This window comes from Brienomyrus brachyistius, chromosome 20 (assembly GCF_023856365.1).
Source record: "Brienomyrus brachyistius isolate T26 chromosome 20, BBRACH_0.4, whole genome shotgun sequence".
In the NCBI taxonomy this organism is placed as follows: domain Eukaryota; kingdom Metazoa; phylum Chordata; class Actinopteri; order Osteoglossiformes; family Mormyridae; genus Brienomyrus; species Brienomyrus brachyistius.
This window is the reverse complement of record NC_064552.1, coordinates 13,825,273-13,834,339: the sequence shown is the minus strand read 5'-3', so window position 1 is coordinate 13,834,339 and position 9,067 is coordinate 13,825,273. Positions and strand designations below refer to the sequence as shown.

At 39.1% G+C, this 9,067-nt stretch overlaps 1 protein-coding gene across 3 annotated transcripts; it reads left to right on the top strand.

The window, feature by feature from the left end:
* Positions 1 to 298: 298 nt before the first annotated feature.
* Positions 299 to 8,324, top strand: sycp3 (synaptonemal complex protein 3). Of its 3 annotated transcripts, none has more exons than XM_048987466.1 (9): positions 299 to 491; positions 1,811 to 1,976; positions 2,065 to 2,137; positions 2,867 to 2,901; positions 3,055 to 3,172; positions 5,097 to 5,196; positions 5,312 to 5,410; positions 7,755 to 7,859; positions 8,065 to 8,324. In XM_048987466.1, the coding sequence occupies exons 2-9, from the start codon at positions 1,844 to 1,846 to the stop codon at positions 8,116 to 8,118; spliced, it is 717 nt and encodes a 238-aa protein (XP_048843423.1). In that variant the 5' UTR covers positions 299 to 491; positions 1,811 to 1,843; the 3' UTR covers positions 8,119 to 8,324. The 3 variants fall into 3 exon arrangements, with proteins under 3 accessions (XP_048843423.1, XP_048843424.1, XP_048843422.1); XM_048987465.1 differs by having other exon boundaries at positions 300 to 491; positions 1,839 to 1,976; XM_048987467.1 differs by lacking the exon at positions 5,312 to 5,410 and having other exon boundaries at positions 1,839 to 1,976.
* The last annotated feature ends 743 nt before the right edge of the window (positions 8,325 to 9,067 follow it).

Below are 9,067 nucleotides of genomic sequence, written 5' to 3'. Positions count from 1 at the left end.
GGCTTTGATCACTTACAATTCGTGTTAATTTAGCACGCTCAAACTCAATTCCTGCTGAATTGGGATCGGAAAAACGAGTTTGTCTCTTTTTGTAATAAAGTACACATATACTATTACTGAAACTGCCCTGTCCTCAAAGTGGTAACAAGCCAGCCGAAGCGTGCTAAGGTGACACGGATTGAAAGTCAAATGAAGTTCTGAAGGTAAGCCTCCATGAAATGCGGCCCCCCCTGCAGGCGCAATCGCGTCATTGCATTCGGTATTTAAGGTGGACCAGAAATTCCGTAAAAGGAGCCTTCAGCCTCGAGAGCGCGCGCCCTAACGGTTTCTGCGCGGTCAGAGAGGAGCGGGTCTGTTCGTGTTAATGGGCTCGGCCCTTTACTTCGACTCCCTGTGAATTTATTTATTAGTATAGTCCGTAGTATCTTAGAAACATAATCACGTGTGTGAACAGTGACAAAAGTGACAAAAGCGCCGACGTATTCAGTGAGGTAAGAAAACGGGGAAACGCATTTTAACTTGCTAGCCGAAGTGTATAAGCAGACAGTATCACATGCGTGGTAAAAATTTACCTTAATAATTTAAAGTTTTACTACTCTTTAAAATGGGACATTAAAACTGTGAAAAATGTTAGTTTAAATGTCAAAGAGGGAATATAACTCGCTTCTCATTCAGCCAAGTAGTTAACGCCTGTCCACTGTCTATCCCTCACGCAGGCAATAATCATAATTATGGGTAGTAGTAATAATAAGGCGTATTATTATAATTTTTGTTATTATTACATATATCATTATTACTGTAATAATAATAGAAGTATAACATGAACAAAGTTGTGGCAGTATGTCACGCGGGAGCCGTTTGACCCCCACACGGTTAAAAAGAAAAGTTCAGACAACCTAAAATTTCCAGGCAATTTACTGCACTACATTTTTGAGTTTTGAGGACTTGAACTTTAAAGTTTTGTAGAAAAGCACCTATTGTTGTGACAGCTAATTATTTTTTATTCAGCTAATCTATCTTTCATATCTATAAAAAATGCTGATTTTTAGTTTTACATACTGAGAATTACAAACAACAAAAGTTGTGCCACCTAATTCTCTTTTGTTCAGATGGTTTATCTTTCATATGCGTGAAAACTTAAAAATTTGAGTTAAATATTCTAAGAATTAAAAACTAATTATAAATGAAGATAACAAAACAGCTCAGATAGCATGTTTATTTTAAACATGATAGTAATAAATAATAGCAAACACATTTTGAGGATCCCTGTGGGAAATGACAGCAAACTTGACTGTGTTGGGCAGCTACCTGTTACGGTGCCTAGGGAGCTGGGGGTCACAGGTCTTGCTCAAGGGCCCCCACATGTGCTGATGCTGGCTTGAACTGGTGACCTTTAGCCCGTGAGTAGAGAGGCTCAGCTCACAGAGCGTCCTAGTCATAGGGGGCAGCATGTAGCTCAGTGAGTTAAAGTTCTGTGCCTCTGACCCAAAGATTGCCAGTTCAACCCCAGCCCAGCACATCTTTCAGCACTGTGTTTGTACCCCTGGGCACTGCAATGGGTGAAGCCTTAGTATGCTAAACTTCAATTTTAAAGTCTTTTCACATATGAAAAATAAATCTTAAGAAAAGACAATAGGTTGGAACAACCTTTGTTAGGAATTCTTAGCATGTAAAACTAAAAATACGAAAGATAATTACTCGGTATAACAATAGGTGGTTTTCTTAAAACCTTAGAAGTTTGAGTTGCCCTCAAAAATCTAGTGCAGTAAGTTGCCTTGAAATTTTAAGTTGTTTTAACTTTTTCTTGAAGTGCATTACAAGTGATTCATCCCAATTAGACACCATGGCATCCGCAGCGAGGAAGAAGAAGACAGCCAAAATCGCCGGAAAGGCGACTGACCCACTCCAGGTGTTCGATTTCGCCATAGGGGAGGGGAAGAGTGACCTGAGCGGCTCAGAAGAGGACCTTAAGGAAGGTGCATGGTCACCCTCCACCCGCGGGCGAACCTGCGGCTGCACCTGCTGCATTTATACGGATGCATTTTCCTTTATCCCATCTTACAGAGGAGACCCCGATAGTGGAGAAAGGAAAGAAAAGATGTGCATCGGCGGAGGACGACATGCAGCTGGCTGTGGGGTTGGTCACAGTCTTACCCTATTTTCTGTAGCAGCCAGTGCTGAACAGATGTAATGACACGATCCCTTTCATGATGAAGATAACATACACGCTATTGATCCCAGATGTAGAAATTCTTGTAAGTTATGTACTTTTATTACTCTTGGTTCTTTTTACTGTATTTTAACCATAATTACACTGTAAAAAAGAAAAATAAGACTTGACATTTTAAGGCAACTTGCTGCACTAAATTTTTGAGTTTTTAGGGCAACTACATATTGTTGTGCCAACTAATTGTTTTTAGTTCAGATAATGTATCTTTGATGTGTATAAAAACTTTTTTTTTTACATGCTAAGAATACCTAACAAATATGCCAACTCTTTGTCTTTCGGATGATTTATTTTTCATATGTGTAAAAACTTTAAAGTTTGAGTCTGAGAGTGGGCACATTTGTTAGGAATTCTTTGTATGTAAAACTAAAAATGTGAAGTTTTTATACATATTAAAACATAATTAGTTGATATTACAATAGGTGGTTTTATTCAAAACTCAAAAATCTCACGCAGTATAGTGCAGTGCCTTGAAATTTTAAGTTGTCCTTTTCTTGTTTACAGTGTACCTGTTATTATGTCTTTTTCTTTTTATGGTATTTTATTATATTTACTTACCTGTTACAATGTATTGTCTCGTTTATTTAATTACCCCTGTGTTTGAAATGTGCCACATAAATAAACTTCCCTAACTTTTAGGAATGAGGTCCAGACTATGCTGGAGCGGTTTGGAGGCAAGTAGGATTTTTTCTGTTTCTAGATCTCCGCTTGTTTTAATTTTTACTGTTTCTTGAGGAGGTACTGGTTTAAACAGTACTGGCGGCTGGTTATTAGTGTGCATTTAAAACAACATGCTGTAAGCGCATCACTGGAAATGTCACCTACAGAGGACATCAGCAAGGCCATTCAGGCTAAGAAGAAGCGTCTGGAGGCTTTCACCAGAACATCTCTGAAAGGCAGCACCCAGAAACTGGAGCAGCTTTGGAAAGCACAGCAGGAACAGAGGTGAGCAGGGGAAGACAACAAACGCAAGCGGTACATTGCCACTAAGTTACAAGCAGTATTTGTGCAGGGGTTGCATGGCCACACGTTTAGTGCAGTGTCTGTACTGTGATTGGTGAGTTCCCTGAGGCTGTGGGAGTTTGGAGCAAGGGAGTGGACTGACATGAAACTATTGTTATATCCCTAGCAGCAGTTATCAGTTAGTGTGTATGTACATGTTTATATACTTACATTGCTGTGAAGAAGTATTTGATCCTGATTTCCTCTATTTTTACTTATGACATTTTTTTCTGATCTTCAAACAAATTTAGTATAATACAAAAGACAACCTGAGTAAACACAATGCACAGTTTTATATGATCATTTGATTTCTTCTGTAACACATATATTATCCAGTTTTGATGCCCATGTGCCCATTGTAGGTGCTTTCAATTGCAGATACCGGTTAGCATGGGCACTCTGACTGTGGCTACGCAGCCTCATACGCAGCAGGGCTTGATACCATGTGTTGTGACTCATTATTCCTGTGATGATCATCCAAATAATCTGCCATTTGTGCCTCAGTAGCCCTTCTGTTGGTTTGTACCACATGGGATATCCTTCATTTACATCTCACATTGATGAGTCTTTGCTGTCCAACATCCTATTGGTGGTTTGTGGTTTTTCCCTCTTCAGACCATTCTTGGTAGGTATTTACCACAGCTTACCAAGAGCATTCCGCTTTCTGTTTAAGAGACGCTCTGACCTAGTCGCCTCATCATAACTATTTAGCCCTAATTAGAGTCACTCAGGTTGTTACCCCTGTGCATTTTTTCTGAGTTCACGTCAACTACAAGCACCAAATGTTTACTTACCACCTGATATATTTCAGACCTTCACATGCTCTGTTTTTACTAGATCGTCAACATTAGTTGTCATGTGGAGGTGATCATAATGTTTTACCTTATAGGTATGTGCATAGGCAGTCCCCAGTTTAAGATCGTCTGACTTGTTTTATGAATGGACTTCCATAAAGCCAGTTTTGAGAAAATATTTGAGTTAAATATAATGGAATGCTATAATGTTGGTTCTTTACAGTCCAGTAAATATGCACTATACACTAAGACAAACAAACGTTTGACTAACTGACATTAAATAAGAACCGTAAATACCTGTTCCGACATTCTTACAAAGTGTTCGTGACCATGGAACTGCCTGTGTATACAGAGACCAGAGAGACACACACACACACACATAAATATATATATTTGCATACATACAGACTTTTAAACTTTTTGAGTTCTTTTTTGTACTGTAGTTTCAGTAGTTTTTCTTTTTAGTTTTTAGTGTTAATTAACGCCATACTAGGAATGTAGCCTACTTTCTCCAGCTCTCCAATAATTTTCAACAAATGCTAAATTCAAACAAAACAAACACTGATTTACAGTGCATTGTAGCCACTACCCATATGGTGATGCTGCTGCTTCTTTGTCGACGTTTACAGTTCCGGGTACGGGAGTCCGACGTGTTCATATTGCTCGTGTAGTGTGAGCAGCCAAGTCGCATCAGAGTATCGGACCGCATAGTGTGCGGACATAAATCGTGAACTTTGCCTTTTCATCTTTTGCGATTAAGTCATACAATGTGAGCTGGGTGTTTACAAAACGACTGGAAAAATTGAACAGTGTTTGCCCAGCTTAAGGTTGTGGGGTCTCCCCCCCCCCAATAAAAATAAAAAAATGGAGTTAGTTTATTGGAATATTTATTTTCAAATTTAAATTTAATCCACTTATATTAATACTATTATCTGTGATTAGATGGTTAACTTCGTATATGTTTGTGTCTAATAAATGCATTTTTCTTTATAAAGATAGGGTTGTCATTTATTCAGGCCAAAACAGTACATGTGATACATTAAGTTGTATATACAATTTTGTTAATCCTGCAGGCAGAAGCTGACCCAGGACCACTGCCAGCAGGTGGCTTCTCTGCTGCAACTGTGGGAGAATGATGCACAGAGATCTAAAGAACAGGAAGACAAGCTGGATGTGAGTCCATCAATCTATCCATCCTGCAACCGCTTAACCAGTATACGATCACAGGGCTGAATACAAGCACTAAATGTGATATAACAGAGTTTCATTCTCTTCATATTCTTGGCAGAATTTGTTCAGACAGCAGCAAAAGATAATTCAGCAGGCAAGGGTCATTCAGAGTCAGAAGCTTAAGAGCATCAAACATCTGTATGAACAGTTTTTGCAGGTGGGGGATAATTTCATAGTTTGAGTCGGATAAGCAACATGAATTAATATAAGGCCTTTCCCATTAATAAATGTTGTATATTATTATTCTATACTATACACTCTCAGTTTTGATGACTAATCAATATATTTTGCGGTAAGTGGCGGCACATTATGGACTGAACCACGTTTCCCTGCCACACTTCCACATGCCACATATAAAATATACCTATTTTATTGTTTGGCATTACTTGGTACATGGGAATGTTTTACTTCTGTATAATTTGGAACACGTTGTTAGCGAGGGGGTGGCATAGTGGTGCTGTGGTTAGCACTGTTGCCTCACCCATCTGGGACCCGGGTTTGAGTCTTTGCCTGGGTTACATATGTGTGGAGTTTGCATGTTCTTCTCATGTCATTGTGGGGTTTCCTCCAGGTACTCCAGTTCCCCCTCCACAGTCCAAAGACATGCTGAGGCTAACTGGAGTTGCTAAATTGCCCTTAGGTGTGCATGTACAGTATGAGTGAATGGTGTGTGAGTGTGCCCTGCGATGGGCTGGCCCCCCATCCTGGGTTGTTCCCCACCTCATGCCTGTAGCTTCCAGGATAGGTTCTGGACCCCCAACCCAGAAGGATAAACAGTTTGGAAAATGGATGGATGGATGTTGTTAGCAAAACTACTTCCAGATTACAGTTGATTATTTGCATCCTTATTTTGATGCCAAGTGATACAGGTTGTGATACAGTATGTGAATACATACTGTATTTATCATTTATCTATCCATCCATTTTCTGAAGCCCAGCAACCCCGAATAAGACAATTGGGTACAGAAAATGGATAGATGGAGTCATATTTACTTATTACTTTATTTTGTACAAGAAGGGAAGGGGGATCTTTCTGTAGTTTGAACTGAGGGCTCATCTTATTGGTCTAAAATATTGACTTGTTTCCAGTAACATACTGTAATTGTAAATTGCCTCTTAGTATCCATCCATCTTCCAGCTCCTTATCCTGGTCCAGACTGTGGAGATTGACTGCTAGTAATGATGTGATAACATCAAGCATTACTTACCAACAAGATGAACACCCTATTTAGTTGATTGGGAGACTGGTCAGAGGAAGCTGTTGGCTGAGTTGTACAGTAAGACATTTTAAAAGACAACGCAAGGAAGTGCTCAGAATAAGACAGCCGGCTTGGATCAATATGAATCCCAGTTAGCAGTTCCCTTTCCTTCATTTTCGCTCACTACTGATGGTTTCACTTTTAAGTAAAGACCAGGGGCCATGGGATGCCATGTGGTGGTGCCTAGTACTGTCATCTGTTGGCATGATGCAATCACACAGTAATATAGCAGAGATGGGGACTCGAGTTTGCGACTCAGACTTGAGTCGCACTCCAGTCACTCTTACTTGACTTCCGACTCGACTTGCAAATAATTTTTTCGACTCTGACTCGTGAACACTAAGAGTCTGTAAGGCTCTGTTGAAATTTCTACACATGCGAAGCATTGAACTCTCCAGGTGTACATTACACAAGAAATTCAACTTTATACAAATCTCTGAGTGCAATCAAAAAACTTAAAAGGCCAAAAGACTTGGATTTTGTTTGGTTAATTGTGGTTAAGGTTAGTGCTGGGTAGGGGATAAGGTTGTCATTTTTGAGATTAGGGTTTTGTCCATAGAAATGAATGGGTGGACCCCACAAAGATATGGGTACAGGTTTGTGTGTGTATATGTTCGTATGTGTGTACATGATTGTTGCCAAGTTTGGACCCTCTTTGGACTATTTTTTTAACTGTTCACACTAATTAAAGTTTACCCGTTCTGCTCAACATATGTATTCATCATAATGTTATTTTTGAGAAAAAGTATAAGTATTTAAATCTACATTAGAAAAGTTCTTAGGTTCTTACAAAAACTTTATTGCTTCAAAGCCAGGGGTCAAGTCTTTGCCTTGGGGTTTTCCTCCAGGTACTCCAGTTTCCCCCCACAGTCCAAAGACATGCTGAGGCTAATTGGAGTTAAAATGCCCATAGGTGTGCATGTGTGAGTGGATGGTGTGTGAGTGTGCCCTGCGATGGGCTGGCCCCCTGTTCTGGGTTGCTCCCTGCCTCGTGCCCATAGCTTCTGGGATAGGCTCCGGACCCCCCGTGACCCAGAGCGATAAGCAGTTTGGAAAATGGATGGATGGATGGATGTACTATGTAAGTGGTGATTCCCATTTAGTCGTATCAGATTCTAACAGAAATAAAAATAAATAAGTAATGTCAAATTGGAACCACGATGGAGACTTCAGACTTGACTTGGACTTTAATTTGGTGACTCATGAACATCTCTGTAATATAGTATCTCTTTGTGTGTTTAGCACATGGACGACATGGAGAAGAGCCATCAGACATTCCTGATGGATGCGCAGGCAGAGCTGAAGAATGAAATGCGTATGCTGCAGAAGAAGATTTTGATGGACACAGTAAGCAGTTAACAAATTCAATTACTTTACATTATATGGAACTATATAAAAGTTAAAAAAAGACGGTTCCGCCATTCAAACCACGTAATATGCATTTAATGTTGCACATAGTCTGGGGATTCAAATTTAAATGAGATAGAAGTGTCACATTATTACTTTTACTAGACCCACATCTCAATTTTCTTTTTCCTCCCTCCCATTCAAGCAAAAACAAGAGATGGCAACTGTACGTAAATCTCTCCAGTCAATGATATTTTGAAGAATCACAACTGTGCAGGTGACCTGGGTCGTTTTGACTTTTCAGCGGCAATAGTCTTTGAGGCCTCTTGTAATTTCAGAGAAAATATGTAAAATTTTACAAAGTTTGACTCATAGATTTGATTGTTGATTGCGTCAAACAAATTGGTACACAAAATGTTTTGTGTGCAATTAAGGTTTTATTGAATAAATTTCAAGAGTAAATAACTCTCCACTCATGTCTGTGCTAATTTGTGCTCAGCACGCCTAATTTCTTGCCTTTGTTTTACTCAAAATTCGTAGAACTCCACCCAGTGACTTCAGGCTGCTAATTATAGCAATTATGGTACATGCACATTAATTACATATAAATACCCTGAATTGAAAACTACTGAAAAAGGGTGTAAATAACATAGCAGTGTCAATGAGCAACAATTTAATGTTAATATCAGTAATGCCGTCTGAATATAATTGAATTATTCATAGGTAGTAGCATCACTGTGGGATTAAAGGGAAACAGGCTGGATGCGACTTTTTACCCACATATGTGTGAAACTTATTACTTTGTTTTTCCTGTTCTCATTTTCACTTGGCTGTCATCCATTTTTACTTCAGATTTCATAATTTTATGAAAATAGTTATACAATTTATGGCTCATATCGCTGTCCACAGGAAACAGGCTAAATGGGGATTCGTTTAAATTAGCAACCAATGGAAAATGTTTTGGACTACAGTATAATCAAGGAGAATCAGCTAATCAATGACCTGAATGAGTTCCTTTGCAGTTTTGAAAGGAAAAAGCCTTATTTGGCACCCCCACCCTTCCCACCTAGCTCCACACACCTTGGACAGTTGTTTAGTTAATCCCAAAACTTTTCAATTCAAATTTGACTGCTTTGGGTATGTAACACATTGCTCTAAGATAACCTGTAAGTAATATTTTACACCATTTTTTTGATAGAAAATGCAAA

Coding starts and splice junctions, on each gene's coding strand:
- sycp3 (XM_048987466.1), top strand. CDS start 1,844: ATGGCATCCGCAGCGAGGAAGAAGAAGACAGCCAAAATCGCCGGAAAG. Junction 2,902..3,054: donor TATGCTGGAGCGGTTTGGAG/GCAAGTAGGATT, acceptor TGTCACCTACAG/AGGACATCAGCAAGGCCATT. Junction 3,173..5,096: donor AAAGCACAGCAGGAACAGAG/GTGAGCAGGGGA, acceptor TTAATCCTGCAG/GCAGAAGCTGACCCAGGACC.